Raw genomic sequence first — 23,718 nt, 5'->3', positions numbered from 1 at the left:
GCTCCTCATTGCACTGGGTGGGCTGTGGGCTCCCTGAGGGCAAGGACTGCATCTTACTCCACTCAGCCCCACCAACCCCCATACCCAACCGGTGCCGGCCAGCACCTGGCAGGTAGGGGGTCACTTCCTAGGAGTGACAGGAAATAATTGTTGAGAAACTTCAAAAGCACAAACCTCAGGACAAAAAACCAAAAGGGTTTATCTACATCAAAGTTAAGAACTTCTGCTCAGTCAGGACTTGAAGTGAGTTTACAGACAAGTGACAGAATGGGAGAAGATACTTGCAAAGCCTAAAGCCAATAAGGGATTGCTGTCTAGATTACATAAGAAGCGTCTGCAGACCGACAAGAAAAAGACAGTCACTTCAAAGTAAAAATGGTCAAAGGGCTGGGTGCGGTGGCTCACACCTGTAATCCCAGCACTTTGGGAGGCTGAGACAGCGGGAGGATCGCTTCAGGCCACGAGTTTGAGACCTGCCTGGGTAACATAGTGAAACTCCCACCTTCAGGAAAAAAAAAAAAAAAAAAGCTAGCCAGGCATGGTGGTGCACGCCTGTAGTTCCAGCTACTTGGGAGGCTGAGGTGGGAGGATTGGTTAAACTTGGGAGTTCAAGGCTGCAATAAGCTATGATCGTGCCACTGTACTCCACCCCAGGCAACAGAGGGAGACCCTGTCTTTTTTTTTTTTTTTTTTTAAAAAGATCAAAGGATCAGAACAGACAGTTAACAAATGACTAATAAGCACAGAAAGAAATGTCCAAACTCATTAAGAATTAGAGAAATGATACTTAAAGTCACAATATGATATTACTTTACACTTTTAGACTGTCAAAAAATGAGTGATCCAGGAAATCCCAAATGTGGGTGGTGGGTAGGGACACAGGAATCCTCTGCCAGTGGGCATGGATATGGGCATGGCCATTCTGAAGAGCAACCTGGCAGGTTTTGGGCATGTTCAATGTGTACGCAGCTTTTGACTCAGCAATTCTGCCCTTGGAAACCTGTCCTAAGGAAATTCCCAGTTGGATCCATAAAGGGACATGTATAAGGACACATATTATTTGTGAGGGTGGAGAGTTGAAAGTGACCTGGGTGTCTGTCCCAGGGGCTTCGATGGGTGAAGTGATGGATGCACCCCACCATGGCTCCTGCAGGGAGTAGGGAGGAGCCATGCCTAGAGGCACACTCAGGACCATGGAGATGTCTTCAGAAACAAAGTGCTGAGTGGAAAAAACAAAACTGAACAGAGAAGATACCTAAGCCAGTGGCACTGATGTACGTGGCAACACGCATCTTGTAAGCACACATACAAACACAATATGGGGTGTTTGCCTTTCCTTGGGGGAGGTAGGAGCGGGATATGGGAATAAATGAGGGAAATAAGGGGGATAAATGGACACACAAGAGGGACTTTCATGGACCAATGACAATGACTGCCCATGAAATGAGGTGTGTGAATTGTGTCCTAAAGAAGCGCGACTGCACTTTTCTCAAGAAATTCCTGGGGGGAGAGTGTAAATCTGGGGTCATTGTTAAGAGTGCCCAGGAGAGGAGAAGGAAGCCAACAGTTGTTATGACCCTTCTCTGTGCCAGTCACTGAGACAGGAACATCACAGCCTCACATCATCAGGTTCTCAGTCACTCTCAAGGCAAGGAAAATGATCACCTTCTATTTATTTACTTATTTTTAACTGAAATGAAGGCTCGAAGAGACTAAGCTTCTTTGCCTGTCTGCCAATGATCAGGCACGTCTGCTTCAAGCCTATGTACTTTCCACATGAGAGGGAATGAGTTCCCCATCACTGGAGGCATTCAAGCAGTGGGAATGTTGTATAGGAGAATCAGGGCTCTCTTCAACATGGAAGGTCGATGACTCCATGAAATCCAATATCTGTAAAATATACTGTCTTTTGGGTCACCTTTTTTAGGCTCCCTGAAAGGTAAATCCTGGAATATGAGGGTTGGGAGGTGTCAAGGCTAGGGTCAGGCTGGAAAACAGTCCACATTCCCGTGTGTCCTTTGGTTCCTGCAGATCCACAACCCTGCTGGTATATCCTGCAGGATTATGGACTATGACTCCACTCTTAATTATATCAAGTTGAGTGACAGTCTAACAAAATGGCCTTTCCAGACCCATGACTTGGTGAAGCGAGCTACAATTGCAGGCCTTCACAGAGGAAAAGGTTATTAAAAACCAGCCTCAAGAGTCTCAAACTAGGGTCAAACTAGCCCTGAAAGTATTCTAGTAGGTTCTGGGAAATCATCCTCCTGCTTTTATAGGCACTGGCATTCGGCCAGAGAGATTATGAAGCCCTGGAGGATCGGGGACTGTATCTTATTCAACTTGGTTTTCCCCAGAGGACTTGGTAAAGCGCCTGGCAGATGCTCAGGAAATGCGCACTGAATACAACCGTATCTGTTACCCTGAAGACCAAATGGTAATTAATGTCTGCAAATGGGAAGGACAAGTCTCTCTTTCACTAGGTACGTTCTGAATGACAATTACGTCGTTAGAGTGAAGGAAGACCCCTTCCCTTCAAATCAGGTGCCAAAATATAAAACTCCAAAGCCTGAGCCCTTTATGTTGCATAGAAGCAGTGTGAAATTCAAGCACTTATCATTCCCCAAGATTCTTACAAATAGGCCTAATGAAGGCAGGGTCGGTGAGTTGGAGCGGCAGATGCTGAGTTTTCTCTAAGAACGGCAAAAACAAGGCTCTAATCACAGCTTCACTCAACTTCCTTCCCTGCTGCAAATTCGGAGCCATGTTTAGACTTCGGCAGTAACATGGATACTTTTTTTCTCTTAAGGGGAAAAAAGCCAGTTCTCTAGTATTCATTCTCATCTACACGTGGTGTCATGAAAATCAGCCATGGCATCAGGGAGGAGCACGGAACCTGGAGCTGAAAGGGGTTCAGGCCTGAGGTGTGTGCCCAACAGGATGCTAATACGTGCCTTACCTACGGCCAAGGGTGGCTCACTAAGAATAGCACCTGCCTGAGACTAGGGGAAGAAAGCATGCAGTTTATTTGGAAGGTGATCCTAGGATGCACTGTTGGTGTGGGGAAGTGAGACAGGGAAGGAGCCAGGACAAGGTGCATGAGTCAGCAGTTTTCTTCGTGGGCAACCGAGGTTCGGTCCCACTGTGGGAGCTCTGGGAAAAGAGTCAAACACACCTGGGAGTTGCCTCACCCAAGGAGAAAGGATGCTGGGGTATTTATCCTCCCGTTCTCATCCATCACTGACACAGGGCTGCTCCTGGAGGCATTAACTCCCTGGACAGCTCATCACACAGCTTGGACGGCCTATTCAATAATCGATCATGGTAGATAAGGCACCTCTGAAACCCTTTACATTTGGAAAACCAACTGTTGTGTTGATACACACATGCCCCCTGCATTCTGGTGGCTCATTTCAGTCCTAAAATAACATAGGTCCCTCTAGTGGAGCAAGAGGATCAATGTCTGTTTAAAAAACATGTAGACCAGGCGCAGTGGCTCACGCCTATAATCCTAGCACTTTGGGAGGCCGAGGTGGACAGATTGTGAGGTCAGGAGTTCAAGACCAGCTTGGCCAATATGGTGAAACCCCGTCTCTACTAAAAATACAAAAATTAGCTGGGCATGGTGGCACACACCTGTAGTCCCAGCTACTCGGGAGGCTGGGGCAGAAGAATCGCTCGAACCCAGGAGGCAGAGGTTGCAGTGAGCCAAGATCATGCCACTGCACTACAGCCTGGGCAACAGAGTGAGACTCTTGTCTCAAAAAAAAAAAAAAAAAATCATGTAAACAGGGGCATCTGGATTTTATTGAAGGCCCAGCTGAGACCCTCAAGAAAAGCTGGACACAAATGCAGAGAGGGTGAGGGGAGCACACTTGTGCCTGGGCGTACGTGGGAATGTGCAGAGGAGCAAGCTGAGGTCCAATCCCAGCTCTGCCACTAGCCTGCTGTGTGTCCCCGGGGGATACTACTCATTCCTGGACCTCAGTTTCCCCATTTATACCATGAATTGGTGGAATGAGATCATCGTTAAGGCCCTGACCTGTATCATCTCCTATACATCATTAAGTAAACGGCAGATATAAAAGCAGCTGGGAGCTTCAGCACTCCAGGGAAACCTGAAGTTGCCCCAGAAAGGTGTCATAATGTTGACAAGGTGTTAATCATAATTGCTACTTACTTGCTGAGAAAAAAATATACTGCATATATAAAAATATATTATATGTATAGTTATATATACACATACTTTTCCATTTAGTTTTTCCCATATTCCATGAAGGTAGATAGGATTATACTCCTATTTTACAGATGAGGACAATCAAGGCTCAGAGAGGCGAAGTCGCTTGCCTGAAATTCTACAGTGAGTAAGTGAGTGGATCTGGGGTGGGTCAGCCCACAAAGCACAAGCTCTGAGCTGCTGTTTGCTGTACTGCCTTCCTTAGAAATCCAGATATGCCTAAACAGTCACTGGAGCTGGCGTGTAAACCTAACGTCTGAAAAAAACAGGCAATACAATTGGCATGCACTGGTAGCTGTGATCAGCCAATCCTTGTTTTACAAAATACTCTCTTAGAATGATATAATTTTGAGAACTGGAAATGAGACAAGAGAATTTAGTTGCAATCACTCAAAAAAAAAAAAAAAAAAAGTAAGTATCTTTGCCAAGATGCTTACTTTGTTCAACCAATGAAGAAGTAAAACTTAACAAATGGAAAAATAATTACGTTTGCCTAAAATTACATCTTTTGTGCACGCCAGAGAGCTGACATGCGTTTCAATGACCTGCCACAGAAAAACGAATGGGTAAGTCTACAAGATTGCATTACAGTGTGATAGCGCGGAAGAACACCTCTCCTGATTGATCTGAATCCTGGTGGGATTTGTCTGAATGAATCTGAATAACTCACTTTAATTTCTTGCTTTCCCCTGGATGACACCGGGATCTGCTCAAAGTGAGTGGGCAATGCAGGCCCCACTCTTGTTTCGGGGTTTTCCAGAAATGCTTGGCTGCTGAAGAACACTGTATTGAAGAGAGGTTCATCTAGTTGTTTTGGCTCATCACCCCGCTAATGGCTGCACTGGTCTGCCTCAAGGAACACCCAGCCCTGTTCCTCAAGGATGCTCCTCACATGGCCCCTGTCTTCACCTCCGTTGCTTCCTCATCACACAAAGAAATTGGCCTGGATAGTTTCTGAGGCCCTTCTGACAGCAACAGAAAGTTCAACACATGACCCAGTTTCTTCAAAAAATAAATGGCCTATAAAAAGCAGGGGGTTATAATAGATGAAAAGAGACTAAAGAGATACTTCAAGCAGATGCAATGGGTGGAATTTGTGTGGATTTTCCAACAAATCATCTGTGAAGACACCTTTGAGATGATCAGAGGATCCACACAGACTGGGAAAGTAAAAGATATTAAAAATTGTTTAATGTTTTAGGTGTGATAATAGTACTGTGATTATATTATAAAAAGTCCTTATCCAGAAGAAATGCATACTGAAGTATTTATAGAATGAGATGAGATCATGTCTAGGAGCTGCTTTAAAACACTACAGCAAAAGAGGGGGGATGGGGTGAGTAAAGATGAAAGAAGATTGGCAAAATGTCGATAATGATTGAAACCGGGTATTGGGCACAAGCGGGTTCATTATGCTGTTCTCTCTACGTTAGAGTCTGTTTGAACATTTCTAAAATCAAAACCAAAAACAGCTGGGTGCACTGTTGCATGTCTGTGGTCCCAGCTACTTAGGAGGCTGAGGTGGGAGGACTGCTCGGGCCCAGGAGTTCGAGGCTGCAGTATGCTATGAACGCATCTGTGGATAGCCACTGCATTCCAGCCAGGGCAACATAGTGAGACACTTTCTCTACAAAAAACACCAAAAAGCCCACATCAATGCAAACATCCTCAGAATACTAACTTAACCCCCACCACTCATAATCTCATAAGCTTTTTAGAGTCGTGCGGGAAGACAGAATAGGCCAGGGAAGTACGGTTATGCCTAGGGATCCACGGGGGATTGGTTCCAGGATACCTTGAGGATACCAAAATCCCCTGACGACCAAGTCCCTGATATAAAATGGGGTAATATTTGCCTATAAGCTACACACATCCTCCCATATACTTTAAATCATCTCTAGATTTCTTACAATGCCTAATACAATGTAAATAGTTGTTATACTCTATCATTTAGGGAATAACGACAAGAAAAAACAGTCTGTCCATGTTTGGTACAGATGCAATCATCTATTTTTTTTCCTGAATATTTTCAGTCTTCAGTTGGCTGAATCAACAGACGTGGAACCCATGGAGATGGAGGGCTGACCACGGTGCGGCTGAGAAAAAATATTCCAAATAAGTTGAAACGAATGTTTTCAGAGAAGTGTTTTCAATTGGCTCTGCTTTCTTCTATCTGGAACATCACACTTGCATTCCTTTTGATGTATTATATTGCATAAAACAACATCCCTGAATCTAAATTTTATCAGCTAGAAAGAATAAGCATCAAAATGCCTACCTTGAAATTGAGTAAATTTAATGGTTCCCATTCTCTCCCCGTTCCGGAACACAACTTGACCCTAAAAACAAAACAAAACAAAACAAAACAAACAAGAATAAAAGAGAAATGCCACATTAGCCCGAACGCCACTGATCTCACAGCAATTCATTAACTGTACAATGCGATTATTAATACTGGAGGAAAAACAGATTCCCGCTGGACCACAGATGAAAATCAAACAAATTGTTTTTAAATTGGTTGTGACTTTATCTGGTTAATTTGAGGAGCACAAAATCATTAATGGAACTAACACATGTGAATTGAAGCCAAGATAAGCATCATCATGATCACCATGACTATTTATTAAACACTCACGTGTCCTATGCTATAATGGGGATGGAGTCTTCTGGGGTGCTGGAAAGATGACAGCAAAGGTGGGGCCCGGCCCTGACTCTGCTCCCTGTGCCCCACCCATAAAGATGTGGGGTGTTGCTGAGTCTGTTTGGCTTGAGGACCAGAAGGGTGCTAGAGGTCTGCTGGTATTTCTTATTACGAACAGAGAATGTTCTTGTAAGTTTTTCCTGAATGGTGACGTCAGTCCCAATTATAACTGAGCTATGGTGCTGCAAAAAAGTAAGCTTCTTGAGCCAGCAAGACCTGACTAGTGTCACAGGCAGCTGAGCGCCCCTCATGAGGGACCTTGGGGACTAAACATAGCATCATCTTCTGCATCTGCCCTGCTGGCTTCCAAATGCTTGGCTAAACAAACCAGGAATTTAGAGATGGAATGTCATCTCTTCTTTCCGATGTATATCCCACCTAAAATTCTGCAACCATATGAGGAAATTGACACACACTCTATCACTGAATCTTGATGCCAAACGTAAGTGATGAGGGGATGACCCCCATTTTGCAGATCAAGAAACTGAAACTGAGAGAGGTTATGGACTTCACACAAGGTCATTGTTTAAGCGAGGCTGCTGGGATTCAAATGCAGGTTTAATTTTCAAGTCCATGCTACTTCACTGCAGCATGTTGCTCTTGATCCAGTAGTAAGTTTCTTCCTGTCTTTCCATTATTGTGAAATTAGGAAAAGAAACGGTTTTAAAGGTAACCTGCTTTTCTCTCACCGTTATGCTTTTGTGTCATCAGGCAACAGCACAGACAATACTCTGGGTCCCACTGAAGTCTTGGGAGACAACCCCAGGAAGCATTTTCCCTTAGGCAGAAACCTAAAGACTGAAGCCCTGCAGCTTCCAGAATAAAGGGGGATCGCTCAACCTGATCCCAGAACGAGAAACACCTTCCAAGGCCACTTGGACACCTTTTCGAAACCCTGAAGACAGCTGTGAGTAGTATCAGTTTGAAACTAATGCCCACCGAATTCTATATTCAGGGGAAGGTAAGCAACTCCCTGGAGTGTGAAAACACTTCAGCCGAGGTGAGACAGGAGCTGTGATTTTATTTCTAAGGGACAATTGAAAATCACAAAACACCTTCTAAAAGGATTACTTTTATGTAAATGGACCACTTTGCCTGAGTGGGGAAGATTGTCCACAAAGAGAATGTTTTTTTTTGTCTGACAGGATGGAGACCTAATTTACCAATCTTCTGCCAAGCTTTGAAGAATTCCACAGGCGTCTAGATTTAAAATGTGCACAAATTCTGCAGACTCTTTCTTAGCGAAATTACAAAGTGTATGGAATGGTATTCAAAGCTTCCATGGAATGATACGGGAATGGGGGGGAGAAGAGCCTCCCTTTACTTTGTGAACAAAACAAATCTTTGAAGTAAGATCTGTCACATTTTATTTTACTAAAAATAACTTTTTTACTAACAGGAACTACTCCCATCTCCTTGATTTCTCCTTAATTTCTCAGGGGGTACAGTGGAAGTAGGCCAGCGTCTGTGTCTCACAAACTGGGTTCAGTCCTCTCTCGGGCAAGTTCCAGAACATCTCTAAATTATGGACCAAGCACAGGTCCTGGTACAGGACAGGTGCTCAGCAAATGGCAGTGGTAATTTTTATTTAAACATGTTTAATAGCAGGGAGCTGAAATCAAAAGATGTTCAGTACCAGAGAGCTTTCCAGTCCTTGGGAAGTGAGTTTCAACCCTCATGTGATTTCAACTGGCAAAGTGGAAACCACTGGGCCCCCAGCCACGATGTCTTCACCTCCCAGAATCATCAGCTCCCAAATGACTGACTTCCCAAACAACATGAGCCACTGTGCGTTCTGCCTACCGATGAGAGAAAGTAGAGGGCTTCTGTGACTGGGGTGACCAAGTGCTGATGGAGACACAGATGTGTAACTGGCGATGTTGAGGGTCTGCATCAGGGTTACCATGGCATCTGTTGGGTTTCACTGGCAAAGCCATCCCTGCTACCCTAAGTATCGCCAACTGGATAGGGGACTACTGTGCCAGCCAAGGCAGTCTTGACAAGACCAGGTATGAGGGAGGCCACAGGCCAGTCAGGTGGTTCTCAAGAAATTCTACCCAATAGGTGTCCTCCATATTCAAAGGTGGTCAATTTACAACATTCCAAAAATATTTACCTACTGCTTACTGAATACCCTTCTAGGGACTGATGCCTGCCCTTGGAGAGCCTTTTGTTTGATTAGGAGGGATAGCAGAAACAAGTCCACCAATGCTTAAGAAATTTCAGTTAGTGATGAATGCTATGAGGAAGATCAAAAGGGTGATGGGAGAGGGAAGTCATTTTTTTATTTTTTATTTTTTTGAGACAGGGTCTCGCTCTGTCACCCAGGCTGGAGTGCAGTTGTGTGATCTCGGCTTACTGCAGCCACCACCTCCCGGGCTCAGGTGACCCTCCTGCCTCAGCTTGGGATTACAGGCACACACATCATTACACCCAGGTAATTTACTAACGGAGCTGCTTTAGTTGGGTAGTTAGGGAAGACTCTGCTCAAGACGTTATATGAGAGCTGAGACCTATCTGGAAAGAAGGAAATATTCCAGCCAGAGGGAAAATCCAGGGCAAAGACCCTCAGGTGGGGAAGAGATTGAAATATTCAAGGAACAGAAAGGGCCAGCATGGCCGGAGCGCAGCGAGGGAGGCAGGGTGGTGGCAGATGCATAGGCGGACAGGGGCCAGGTCACATTCTACCCAGAGACCATGACGAAGTGTCTGGACATGACTCTACGTGCAATGAACGGCCATGAGGGTGGGGTGGTAGAGAATGGATGGTAGTGTGGCAAACGTGGAAGGAGAGACTCTGGAGGCTCTGGCTCAGTAATCCAGGTGTGAGAGGATGGTGGCTTCGGCGAGAGTGATGGCCAGACTCTGTCCCTCCCCAGCTCAGAGTGCGTGGTGAATGTGACTGAGCACTGAGCCCAGAGCAGCGCCTGTCTTCCATTCCATTCCTCTTATTCTGTGTGGTGGATGCCAGGGGTGTGCCCAGATACCCTGCTCAGGATGGAGGCCCTCCTCCCCAGCTGCTAGCATCTGGCTGCTGTTGAGATGCCTTGCACCCAGTCAGAGCTATGTTAGTTCAGGTTATGCCCCCTCCCTGGGGGCAGCCTGCAGCTAGCAGTCAGTGTGAAGGGTCATAGATCTAGCCCTGCTGCCTCGATTCAGGACAGCTGTGAAGGACCGTGGGATCCCGAGGTCCCCTGGGATTGGCTGAGCTCATGATTGCCACTGCATCACATTTTGACTTCTCCCGCTGCCCAACACTACTTGGCTTCCTCCCTTCCAGCTTCTGTTCCAGAAAACATTTCCTGATAAACTTCCTGTATGCAAATCTTTGTCTCAGAGCCTGTTTCTGGGGTAACCTAGTCTCAGATATCCTGTCATCAAAAGTCACTGGGGCTGGCTCTTTCTTGCCACCTGAAGGAGCTGAGCAACAGGGCAGGGTGGGAACAGGTGCGGCAATGCTGCCACTAGACAGTTTCAGAGCCACTATGGGCTGCAGTTCAGCCAGGTGAGCCAGGCCAGCTTCAGTTCCTAACATCCCAGCTTGAGAGCTGGGATTTTTTTTTTTTTTTTTTTTTGGTTTCCCTCCCACAAAGGTTGCACTTCTCCCAGCACATGTAGTCTTTATGTAGAGATAAATGTCATGACTCTCCTTACGCTTTTGTCTTGTGCAATTCCAGGGTTGTAACTGAGAATCATCACGTTCATTTGAGACCAGTCCATGTGATGAGTTTAATTCTAAGGCAAGGGAGTTTGATAACTCTGGCCAGGGTGAGGGCTGATAATTGTCTGGTGGCTCACAGTTCACTCACTCTACTACACTCTCCTCCGTGTGGCAGGGACTGGAAGCCCTGAAACTACATTTCCCAGAATCCCCTGCCAGCTGGTTTCCATTTAGGGTGTGCTGATGAGAAGCGGTCATGGGAGATTAGAAAGAATGCATAAGCATGCATGAGGGAAAAGCTTTTTTTTTTTTTTTTTTCTTCCTTTGCTCTAGTTGTAGCAAGGGGAGCTACGAGTGACTGCAGGTGTCTGTAGGGCCCAGCAGCTTCTGATTCCTGAACCATCGGGGTGTGGAGGCCCCTGGCTGCATGCTCAGTGGCCAGAGATGGGGCACCAAAAGTAGCAGAAACAGCAGCAGCAGGAGCCTTGGAGGCCTGTGTACCTGGGCTTTCCCTCCATTATTATTATCTGCTCTGTGGTCATTTTTATAAATTCCTCGGAAGTAAGATCCATTATCAATCAGCATTCAGTCAAGAAAACAAAAACCACTTCAGGCATTTCAGGGGCAATGGCAACATCATTTTCCTTTTCCTTCTTCCTGCCTGAGGGGCATGGCAATTTTCCGGAGAACTGTATCTGCGACAACGGGCTCTACCTGTTTTCCTCTACCATCCCTTCCAACAAAGTTGTAACCAGTTCCCTGTATGAAATCTCCTTCTGAAATGCCTGAAGTGGTTTGTGTTTTCTTCACTGGATGCTGATTGACAATGGATTCTAACTTCCAAGGAGTTTGTAAGAATGACCACAGAGCAGATTTGGAATACAAATAAAATCACGGAGGGAAAGTTCCAAGTAGATAACTTATAAGGATTTTTTTTCCCCTGAAAGAGATGTTGCTAATGTCAAAGAAAGCAGTCTGTTTCATAAAAGTCAACCCAAACTAATAGTTCAGGTTTAATTGGGAGCCATAAAGCTGCATTTTCTTCTTCAGCGAAATCTTCAGAATGTATAGGGTAACTTATGGACAAAAACCTAAGTTTTGGCATATGCCAACAAGAGTAAATATTGCTATCTATGTGAGCTTGGATGCTCATTGAGCATTTCTGAGCATCAATTCTTCTACTTGAAAAATAGTAAGAACAATACAAATTTCTCAGGGTTGTTTCTGAGAATTAAAGAAGATGATTATGAAATGAGAAGAGCCAGGGATGGTGCACAGCAAGGGGTAACTTATCGTAAAGGGTAACTGTTATTGTAACGCCTTGAGTTAGCAAAATCTCATTTGTTTTTTGTTTTGAGAAAAGGTATTGCTCTGTTGCCCAGGCAAGAGAGTAGTGGTACAATTATAGCTCAGTGAAACCTCCAGCTACTGGGCTCAAGTGATACTTCCACCTCAGCCTCCCAAGTAGCTGGGACCACAGGTGCTTGTCACCACAACCAGCTAATTTTTAAAACAATTTATTTGTTGTTGAGATAGGGGTCTCAGTATGCTGCCCAAGCAGGTCTCAAACTTCTGGCCTCAAATGATCATCCCACCTCGGCTCCCCTGCAAAGTGCTGGGATTATAGTTGTGAGCCACTGCACCTGGCTGCAAAATCCCTTCTGATGTCAGTTCAGAATCCCCAGAAAAGTTGGTGGGGAGTAAAATGGACACTAAGGATTCCAGAAGCCAGTAGGGTTTAACAGTCTCCTCTTAGAAAAACTAATTCTCTGTTTTCATTGTTCATCTTTAATACTTAACTACTAAGCATGAGTAAAATTCACTCCAACAAGTTTATGAGTCTTATAGGTTAAGCCCTTTGTTGGGGCCTCTTTTTTTCCTTCTTTAATTTCACAGTGGAAGGCAGAGATACTCTCCCTGGGAACATGATCTGGTGTAGGGTCAGAGAGGCAAGAAGGGTAGCTTTCATGCTTCAGCCAGTATTATAGGCAACACCTGGGCAGGGGCCTGAAGCTACTTTGAGTGAAGACTTGCTGGGCTCAGCCGCCTAATATTCTGGAGCCCTGGGCCCACTGAGGGACAGTCTGTGCAGATCACAGTGCACTTAGGGAAGGGTTTTCTTCTTGAATATGACTCTAGACTGCACTCTTATCTCTGGGCTGTCAAGTATGCCTTTGGGAGGTGTGAGCATGCATCCTCATTGAGGATTTGACTTGTGCTGTGAGAAATAAGATCTATCCTGACACATCACACTGGCAGGAAAATGTTTAAGTTAATGGAAGTTGAAGGGTGTTAGGGCTCTGAAAACAATACTCCAAAACGAAGGCCTCAGAAGTCTCCTCAGAAGCCAAAGTTTTTCTCTGACCTTCTCCTGGCCTCCTGTCTCTCAGTCCCTTGCTCCTCTGGGGCCAATCACAGAAACTCCAATCCCTCTTCCCCAAAGCGGGTCAGAGAAATCAGGACCCCTTTTCCCCAAAACTAGCCATAAAAAGTAAAAATATTACTCCAGCATTCCCTCCAAGTTTCTGTGTAAAAACTGGCTATGAAGAAATTATGTGACTTAACCTTATTTGCCTGTAGGTCATAAGACCCCCATTCCAGAGAGAGCCTTGTGCTTCCAGAAGGAAGGAATGCGTGCTCAGAGAGGTCAAGAAGAATCTAGACCAGCCTTGCTGGTTTCCCCACTCAGTCTATCAGTATTGGATCATAGCCTTTTAGTCCAATCACGTTTCTACACGGTTGTCTAGACTTTATTGAACCTAAGCATAAAAATGGACAATTTCCCCTGTATCTCTGGGTCTTCCTTCTGAAGGCTCCCATGTATATATATTAAATAAATGTGAATGCCTTTTCTCTAATTGGAAGTTGATTTTCCAGTGAACCTTCAGAGAACCAAGGAAAAAAGCTCTCCTTAGGCCCCTACAAAGACCATGGGGGACCTTGGTAAATTCTGCTGGAGGGGGCAGCACATCAATGTCTGTGTGGGGATCCAAGCCCATCGTGGACTGTTCTGCTGCCAGCCCTCCCCCCAGGACAGGACTGGTGTCAAAGAAACAATGTAGACTTTGAGAAAACACTGGGGTTAAATTGCTTCTGAGGTGTTGCTAAAAGGGTGGAGATCTGCATGATGCAGGCTTGAAGGAGAAGATGCCCTGTTTCCACAGGGATGGCAGGATGTGAAAGAGAGACAGACAAATAATTGAGTACATCCACCCACATGTTCTGTAAAGATTAAAAAATATTCTTTTTTCTTTTTCTGTATGTCCCCTTGAGCTACAGGAGAGGCCATGTTTTGCACACAATTTAAAATATTTTCTTACACCAAAAATTCTTTTGTTAGACCAAAGCATTCGGGAATGTTTGATGCACTCATAGAGCCTAGAGCAGCAGGTTTGCAGGGAACTGAGAGAAGGAGCAGAATGGGAGGTGGGGTCTGTCCCACTGCCAGCCTTTGGTGGATGGGCAATAAGGATGCAGGGTCATCTTTCTGAGGGACCATAATCAGATGGCTCAGAGGGTACAAGTAGTGACCCTCCACAAAGCATGTGGTGGCCTAAAGTGGGGCTGTGTGCACTGGAGGGAAGCAGGGACCCAGAGAAGATAGCTGGGTGGATGGCCCAGGAAGGGTGGAGCAACTCCCCCTCTTTCCTTCCACTTATTATAAGAAGAGACTCAGGCTTATTTAGAACAACAAAATATCAGGCATAAATGAATGTGTAAGAAGTATAGGAAAAGTGAAGTAAATTTTAATACAGACACATGATGAAATATTAGGATACATGCATTCAATCAGCAAGTCCTGTTGGGCACCAATGATGTGCCAGACAGGTGCCAGATCAAACACTGAGCAAAATCAACATGGTCCTAGATTGCATGAAGTAAGTGTAGGGTCTGGTGGAAGACAGAGACATTAAGCAATAAACACACGGATAAATGGAGAATTACAAACTGTGATCAGTGACATTAAAGGAAAAGAACAGGGCGCCAAGAGAGAAAACTACAGGAGGACCCTAATTTAGACTGGGGGCCAAGGAGGGCCTTTGTGGGAAGGTGGCATTTGCACTGAAACCTGAAGGAACTAGCTGAGCCAAGAGCAAAGGGGAGAACATCCTGGAAAGAGAAAATTGCAAGTGCGAAGGTCCTGAGGCAGGAAAGAGATTGGGAAATCCGAGGACCTGAAACAGTGCCGATAAAGCTGTAAGTGGTCATTGAAGAGGAGCTGAGCAAGAAATGTGATTGGCAAGGTGGATGGGTGCAAGGCCATGCGGAACCTTACCAGCCATGCCAAGGATGCTGAGCTTCATTTTGAATGCAAGAGGAGCCACTGAAGGGTTTTAATGAGGGGGTGATTTGATCCAAGTCCTATAGACTTAAGCATTATATTACAAAAGTTATCAAAGGTTGGAACGAGTGATATTCCAATTGTGCCAGTCATTGGCTAGCTGTTCAACAAATTCATTTCCTTTTCCTCCTAGGCACATGGCCAGACTAGGTTTTCCAGACTTCCTGATGGTTGGGTACGGCCACGTGACAGTCCTACCAATGGAATGTAGGTGGGAGTGACATGGTACTCCAGGCCTGGCCCATGAAAACCTCTCACAAGATCCTGATCCTTCACGCTTCCCCATTTCCCCCACTGTGAACCAGATTGATAGGATCTATCAGAGAACCCTGAGGCCTAAGGAACAGTGGGGACGTGAGACAGAGGGGCCTGGGCCCATGAATGATTACGTGGAAAGGCTGTCTAATGACCAGAAGGACCCACTTTGGACTTTGTATAAGATAAATAAAATTTTACTGTGTTAGTCCACCAAGATTCTCAGATAACTTGGTTACGGCAGCTAGTGCTATTTATCCTAACCAATACAACAATGAATTTAAAAAGTAAAAAAAAAAAAAAAGGATACAAATTGTATATACAGTATACTCACAATTATGTAAAAATTACCCCCACAAAGTAAAAATGTTAACACTGGTTGGTCCCGGGGAGTGTGATTATGGCTTTTTCGTTTTGCTTTTTAATACTTAACCTATATTCTATAATAAATGGGTATTATTTTAATAACAAGAAAGCTTTATTAAAAACTTTTTTAAAAAGATGTTACAAGGAGGCACATTTTACAGGCAAAAATAGCAACATCATCAGCAATAAATTAATACTCCCTCTTGAAATAGATTAATTTTTTTACTATTTTACTAATAATTTTACTGATTAATTTATTTACTGTTTTATCTGTGTAAACATAAGCCTGCTTCCCCCTCAAAGTCGAATAACAAACAGAGCAATGAACAAGGAGTCAGAAGACAGATTCAGGCTGAACTTGGCCATTTTCTGGGAAGGGAAGCTGGGGCAAATGCCTTTTCATCTCTGTGCTCAGGCTTCCCTCTACAAAACGTGCAGAGATGATATTGTGCAAGCTACCTTTAGCTTTGCTGAAACATTTGTGTATATTAAGAATTTTTCCCCCTGGGGTTCTCCTTTATTAATAGATTTTCAACAACACCCTCAATGGAATGAGGTATGTATGATTATTTCCATTTTACAGATGAGGAAACTGGAAACTGAGAGCCTGAGAGGTCAGGATTTTGCCTAGGGTCACATAATGAGTAGGCAAAAGGACTGGGACTCACCTCAGTTGTGTCAACTTCAAGCTCATGCTTCTAACAGCAGGCCATCCTCCCTCCTCTTTGCAAGAAGGAGTCATTGATCAGAAAAAGAGCTCTCAGCAGGGGACTGGAGTAAGTACCATGTGACCTTGGGCTAGGGGGATGGTGCATGGGTATAGCAGGAGTAGGCAGAGGAGGAGGAAAGATAGGTAGTCAGGGATGTGTTGGTAAATGTTTAACAGCTGGCTCTTTGGGGAAAAAAAAAAAAGAGCTCTGATTTGTAGTGTTTGCCAATTTCCTTGGTGTAAATACACCCACCACGGTGGATTTCAAGCTATCAATGATTTAACAGCTGGCTCACAAATTCCTGATAATTTAACAACGGGCTCTCAGCTCTCTTTAGAGCCTGCAGGAGCTGGCTCCAGCACACCCGTAACCAAGCCAGTCCATCTGGCTTCCAAATTAAGGTTGTGAATGCAAAATACCATTTTTACCTGCACAACTGGGTGAGAATCTCTTCCCTGAAACAGGCGAGGAGGCTACAAATCAGAATGGGACTAGCTGGAGAGAAGGGGTTTGTGCTGAATATTTACCTACTGTCTCTCAGCTCCTAAACCTGCCTTCTCTATCCTGCTCTGTGATGCTGGGGCCGGGGCTCCACAAGCCACATCTCCCAGACTCCGTCCTATAAGCTTCCACCAACAGGAGGCTCTGAGGTAGAGTGGAAGGGGACGATGGGAGTCCCTGCTCTCCTATTCTGTCAGGCAGGGTCCTGCCTCCAGCTTCTTTCTGTACTTTCAGCACCAGCCCTGCTATGCCCCTTTGAGGGGCCATCAGACATCGGGCAGACATGCCCCTCTTCAGACAACAGAATACTAGCTGTGCAGGGCTTCTCTGAGCTCCTGGGTTCTGAAAAGCTCATCTCTGTCCTTTCATTTTCCTAGCCCTAGGGGCAGTTTCTTTCTGCAGCTGGTATCCCTTGACTGCCTCAGTGCTCCTTCTGTATTCCTTCCTCCTCCCATCACCTATTAAACAATTCCTTGTATTAAATCCCCTCTGTTTGTTTGAAATGCCTAGCGTGGCTTCTGTTTTTCAGACTGGACTCCTCCCCTCCATCTACCACGTGGTCTCAGGACTTGGTCCTCCAGGCACAAGCCTCCTATGTCAGGTCCCAATTAAAGTGGCCTCCCCTGTTCATGTCCTCTTGGGCACTGGCAATGCTCCCTGCTCCTTCTTCCACACCCTGAACTGAATATATGGTAATTGCCTCCTGCTGGATGAAGCTTCCGAGGGCAGGAAAGTGCTCTTTACTCTTCAAGGGCTGGGAAGAAGCAGGATGCAGGACTATGTGTTAAGTTGCATTCAGCTGAATTGAGTTGAACGGACTGGGTTCCCCAGTGTTGGTGGGCCATGGAGCAGGATCTCTCAGGAAGATCCACGAAGGAGAGAGAAGGGACACCGGCCATTTGCTCAGTTAGCTCCCCAGGGTAAGAGGACTGAGAGACATGCAGAGTGGCCCAAGGTGGAGGAATTGCTTGTCACAGAGGCCTGAAGGTGATCACAGGTTGGGAGACCAAGATGTCCTGCAGGCTGCTGGGCCCTGGGGACCTGCATTCCATGGGCCGAATGATGTTGGCTAAGACTATTTCTTTACAATTAAACCAGAAAGGGCTTGGGGCTTATAGTGGGTAGTTCAGGGTTCTAGTCCCAGTTCTGTCCCCAACTCCATGTGTGTTCATAATTGTGTTCCTTCCCCTCTCCGGGCCTCAGTTTCCTCACTGATAAAATGAGGGGGCAATAGGCCACATACTATGTTTGAGTGCCTGCTCTGGGACACAGCATGCTAGACCCTGCAGTGTTACAGTGACTAAGCCAAAACCACTGTCTTCTAGAAGCTCCCAGTCTAACAGAGATGACAGAATTTTTTTTTTTTTTTTTTTTGGTAAGACTATTAGAAGGTAATGTGAGTTGCTAGGAGAGAATGGGTACAGAGGGCTGGGAGCACAGAGGAAGGGCACCTCTCTTTGAGGGGGTGACTTAGGGGTGCAGAGAAGAATGACCACATTGCGCAGGCAAAGAGGATGGGAGAGGAAATGTTCTAGGCAGAGGGAACAGTGCATATGCAAAGCCTAGAGGCGAGAGACAGTATGGCTCTTTGGAGGACTAGAAAGGAGGGTGACGTTGCTGTGGGTGGTGTGCACGGTAGGGCAGCTGGTGGGAGGCAGGGAATGCAGGAGCTGCATCAGGCAGGGCTTTGGACCTTATGCCCCAAATGAGGGGCCACAAAAGGGGTGTCAGCCGGGAGGTAGCAGGTCCAATGAGCTCTTTCCCTTTTGTGGAAAATGGATGGGCATGAAGGAAGGACTGGAAGCAAGGCAGCCAGTGAGAAGCTGTGGAATCCATGGGAGAGGAGGATGATGTAGATGGAGCAAAGGAGATGATGCATGAGGTGGGAGGGAGGCTGGGTATGGTGGTTCATGCCTGTAATCCCAGCATTTTGGGAGGCCGAGGTGGGAGATCGCTTGAGCCTGGAGTTCAAGACCAAGCTAGGCAACATAATGAGACCCCATCCCTGAAAAAATAAAAAATTAACCAAGCGCGGTGGCACACTCCTCTAGTCTCAGCTGCTCAGGGGGCTGAGGTGGGAGGGTTGTTTAAGCCTAGGGGGTCAGGACTGCAGAGAGCCATGATTGTGCCACTGTACTCCATCCCGGATGACAGAGTGAGACCCTGGCTCAAAACAAACAAAAAACCCAAAAACCCAAAAAACAGAACAACCACAACAAAATATGTATACATATAAATGGGAAGGAAGTGGACGTGGAATCAACAGGCCGGAAGTGAGGAGTGAATGCAGGGAAGAATGGCTCCTAGCTTTCTAGTTTTGGCAGACAGATGGAGGGTGGTGCCTACACAGCTGGCAGAGGAGAACTGACCAGAGCAGTGACTGGCATCTTTGCCCAGGTTCCTGGGTGGATGGCTGAGCCAAAGGAGGTTTGCAGCTACAGAACCATGCAACATCAAGCTTCTGCCCAGGCTCCTCACCACCCCCATCCATGGTTCCTTCTTTTCTGGTCATCCGCAGATGCAAGCATCCCTATGATTAGAAGTATTTAATTTTTGCTTTACTGTAGGTTCTATTTTTGTTAAATAGATTAGTCTCCACCAGGAAAACCAAATTGCTGACCAGCTGACCTGAAAGTCTGAGAGATGCAATTTGCAATCTGTTGGAATCTTCGCTTTAAGCCAGGGTGGGCTGCAGATTGGCCTGGGCGGGCGGTGGAGCAGGGCTCAAATTAGGCAGCTGGTGCAGCAGCCATACAGGCACCAGGCAAGGGGGCTCAGGCAGGAAGAGAAAAAGATGCAGATCAGAGAAATAGGAAAGGACAAATGGACAAGATTTGGTGACTCAGGGGACAGGTGACTCAGAAAGGGTGTCCTGCTAGGAGGCGGGCCTCCTGGGTTCTCCTCTGGGATCCCCCAGTCACACTGGTTGCAGTGTCTCCTAGGGTTTAAGGAGATAAAGCTGATATGATCTAAAGCTGGGCCCAGAATTCCTCTTAAAGAGCAGACAATCTTGGTGCCTCCTGGGGGGAAAGAAAGAACCTCCACGTGTTTCTGGGTAGGAAAGACCATGGCTGTCGGGGACGGCCAGCCACTCTGCTGAGGAAATAGGCTGGAGTTCATTTTCCTCCTGAGGACAGGGCCTGGGAGGAGTGGAAGAACTTCTCAAACAAAACTTCAAAGTGCAAACTGTTAGGCAAAGAGGAGTGGGAGGTGGAGACCACCCAAGGGTGACTGGGGAGGGCCCAGGTCAGGGGTTTCTCATGTTCATCTTGATGCCGCTCCAATTACTTTCTCTGAAACAGCCCTGCTCTGCCTGGCCCCCAAATCTTCATTGACATCCCGTCACAAGGCCTTGTCAGAGACGACAGTTTTTGTGTCTTGCCGTGTATGAGTGTAGAAATAGAGAAGGAGGCTGCATTTCTTTCACGGATCAATGTGGCTCTGAGTGGAGGAACCCCTGAGGGATCAGGCAGTGGTCCAATTCCCGAGTGAATTCAGCAGAGGCAGGAGCATGAGAGCGCGGGTCCTCCAGGAATTTGGAGAAGGCTTGAGGTTAGCTGTGGGCATCCCCGAACTGAGGGATGGAGCCTCCTGACAATGTTTCCAGGCTCCCAGCAGCTGATTTCAGGTTGTACATAAGATGCTGGCTCAGACAGGAGGCTCTCCAAATCTTGGAGACACTCTCTGGCTTGGAAGGTCTGGTATTTAACTCTGGTCTTGGAGGAGGGGAGGCCACACGCTCTGCAGGAATGCACTAGCTCCCCCTACCTGGCCCTCCTTGCCCCCCTGGATATGCAAGTCCTCGGGGGGCTCCAGCCAACAGAGGAGCCCCTCCGTTCTTCCATGCCTGGCTCAGCCCCAGCCCATCTGGAGCCTCACCTAACTGGAATGCCAGCCTCAGCTGGCCTCAACTGACTCTCCTGCCGGAGCCCCAGTGGCTGCGCTCATCCCTGCTCCCAGGCTGGTGGGAGGAGCAAAGGCATATGCAGGGCTTTTAGAAGAGTGAAGTGCTAGGTTCATGCAAAGAGTCTGTGGCCGGGAATTTACACTTTTTTTGGTTGAGCATTAGCTGTGCATCAGACTAGGCCAGGTACTGGAGATACACCAATCCCCAAGACTTAGTCCCTCCCCTCAGGAAGCCCACAGTCTAGTGGAAGAGACACACCTATAGATAACCACAGCACAAAGGCACAAGTGCCCTGATTGGCAGAGGGCCTGGGCTGTGGGGAATCCATCCAGCCCAGGCTTACAGAGGGCTTCCTGGAAAGACGTTTCTCAAAGTGAGCCCAGAAGCGCTAGGGAGTGATGGCCAGGCAAAAGGTAAGGTTGAGGATGGTGAGAGTGTATCAGGAAGAAGGAATCACCTATGTAAAGGCCTGGAGGTGGGAAAGCAGGCAGAGAGTAGGAAGCAGAAATAGTTCTAGGTTGGGGGGTGGCAGAAGAGAGATAAAGCTCTGGAGGCAGGCAGGGAGCAGGTGAAGAAAGGCCTGTAGCAAAGTCACACCAACAAAGAATGGAAAGGGAAGACCTCTTGCTTTGCCAGATAGTAAGACATACCAGAAAGCCACACTAAGAGGAACAGATGGTTTTGGTTCAAAAACAAACAAGCCAGCAGAAGAGAACAGAACCATGGTTCCTAAACTGGGCCCCGAGGTGCCCTAGGGACCTGAGTGAACTCACCAGGGGTGTTGTGGCATATTTTAAATTTCCGAGGGAAACAGTGATATTTAACACTGATCACACACCATGTGAACTACTAGCTTGAAGTAATTCACAGTCTCAACATTAGATTGTGTCACATCATTCTGATGACATCACATCTTTGTGAAACTGGGTTTTCAGTGGTTGCTGTGATGAAAAGCAAGTATGTGTAAAAATCAACAAGGAACAGGAAACAATGTGCAATCTTATTCCAAGGCTTCAGAAGCTGTCCAGCTCCCTGTTCCATTAGTAAAGAATTGTAGTCATTCAGGAATAAAATTACAACTTTATTTTCTGTTTCAATTTCTGTGCATTACTTTTTCAAATGGCTACTAAGTTGTTAAGATTTAAATATTTATTTAGTTGTTTGGATCTAACCACTTAGAAACTTGTAGTATTTTTTTTGGTTTAGAGAAAAAAATATTGTGTGAAAAAATGCTGTGAAAAAAATTACTGAGACACTAAGGGTGCTTTAAAGTGAAAAAGTTTGGAAATCTCTGGAATAAAGGGTTAATAGATAAGCCCATTTTTGGAAGGAAATTTAATTTCCAAAAACGTGGTACCATAAATCAAAAGAATGTTTAACTGTTTAACAGATGACAGTTGGAAAACTGGTTGACTATATAAAGGAAAGCTAAACTTATGCCTACCAAACTCCATAAACAAGAGCAGATACGTGACCAAATAAAGGTTTAAATGAGAAAGGTAAAGTTAATAGGAGAAAATGTAGGGGAGTATCTTCAAAACCCAGAGGCAGAACTTCTCAAACAAAACTTTAAAAGCACAAACCGTTAGCCCAACAATTGATTAATTTGATTATATCAAAATTGAGCATTTCCTAGAAAAAGGACATCCTGGACAAACAGACAATAGAATGAAAGAAGATTTTTGTAAGGTCTAAAATCAACGTGGTCTTAACACCCAGATTATCCAAGGAGCGCCTGAAAATCAACAATATAAAGACAGCAACCCCATCAGAAAAATGGGTGAAGCATCTGAACAAGCAATTTACAGAAGAGAAAAACCAGAAGACAGTAGGCACATGAAAAGATGCTCAATGTCATTAGAAATTAGAGAAAATTAAAGTGATGTTGCTTTGTACCTAATACATGGCAACACTTAGAAATAGAGACTATTCTAGGTATTGGTGAATAAAGAGACATAGTGGCCTCAGGCACTTCCGGTGGGATGTCACAGGAGCAGGCATTCAGGACAGCATCTGGCACTACTTAGTCAAATTAAACATCTACATACTCTTTGACCCAGAATTCTACTCCTGGGATACAGCCTAAGAAATTCTCATTAAGGGGACATTTAGAAGGCTGCTCAATGCAGCTGTGTGTGTGTGTGTGTGTGTGTGTGTGTGTGTGTGTGTGTGTGTGTGTGATGGAGGTGATCTAGAGAGAATCATAACCAGCAGATTACATGTAATGGAAGGATGGATATTAAAAGCACACTGCTTAATGAAAGGAAGAAAAAAGAGGATATATATCATATACATAATATATTTACACAAACAAAACTAACAATGTACATTTTGCAAAACCATACACCAAAAAAGGTACAATTAGACAGACATAGGGAATGGCAGTGAGAAATGGGGATGAAAAGGAATGAACGAATGAATGTAGCAGAGCCAAGCCTTCCCTGAAGCAGTGATGTTAATTGTCATGAACTGATGACTGAAAGTAACTCAATTCTCTGCACCTGAAGGAGGTTAAACAAAGTAAGATTGAACTTAGACTTTACCTTAAGGGCAGGGGAAATCAACCAGCGTACCAATGCTTGGTACACATGTGTTTGTTCATTCAATCAGTCATTTGTGTTCTCATTCTTTCATCACATTTTTGGGATCAGTCTCCTCTGGGCCAGGCACTGTGCTGGGCTCTAGGTATAACAGGCAGAGCAAACAGGCATTCCATGACTCTGGTCCGACTGCAAGGTCAAGTATCTAATCAGTCTCCTCTGGTGTTCAAAGGCTCCAAACCTGGGCAAACCAGGTGGGCCAGAGGCCTGGTGGATATTACCACCTTCCCATTTCCTGGTTGACAAAAATGAGGCTCAGACAGGTGAGTCACTGAGTCACAAGGTCACAGCTATGACTGTGAGTGGCAGAGCTGGAATCTGAGCTCAGGTCTGCGGAACTCTGAAGCCAGTTACTTCCCCTTCAACCCCAGCAGGGGAGGAGCACAGTAGTAGTTCTACCCTGGGTAGGCTGAAGGCCTCCTCTGGGTTAGCTTACTC

The 23,718-nt window shown here is 45.7% G+C and overlaps 1 protein-coding gene across 1 annotated transcript in view; it reads right to left on the bottom strand.

The window, feature by feature from the left end:
• Window positions 1–23,718, bottom strand: part of GABBR2 (gamma-aminobutyric acid type B receptor subunit 2) — a 420,233-nt gene that overhangs the window by 113,203 nt on the left and 283,312 nt on the right. Inside the window, exon 8 of the mRNA XM_033238002.1 lies at window positions 6,516–6,576. Coding sequence (XP_033093893.1) covers window positions 6,516–6,576 — 61 coding nt within the window. The remainder of the gene's footprint in view (window positions 1–6,515; window positions 6,577–23,718) is intronic.

This window comes from Trachypithecus francoisi, unplaced genomic scaffold (genome assembly GCF_009764315.1).
Source record: "Trachypithecus francoisi isolate TF-2019V2 unplaced genomic scaffold, Tfra_2.0 Lachesis_group16, whole genome shotgun sequence".
NCBI classification, from domain to species: domain Eukaryota; kingdom Metazoa; phylum Chordata; class Mammalia; order Primates; family Cercopithecidae; genus Trachypithecus; species Trachypithecus francoisi.
Note: the sequence above shows the minus strand (reverse complement) of the source record. Positions and strands in the feature narration are given on the sequence as shown.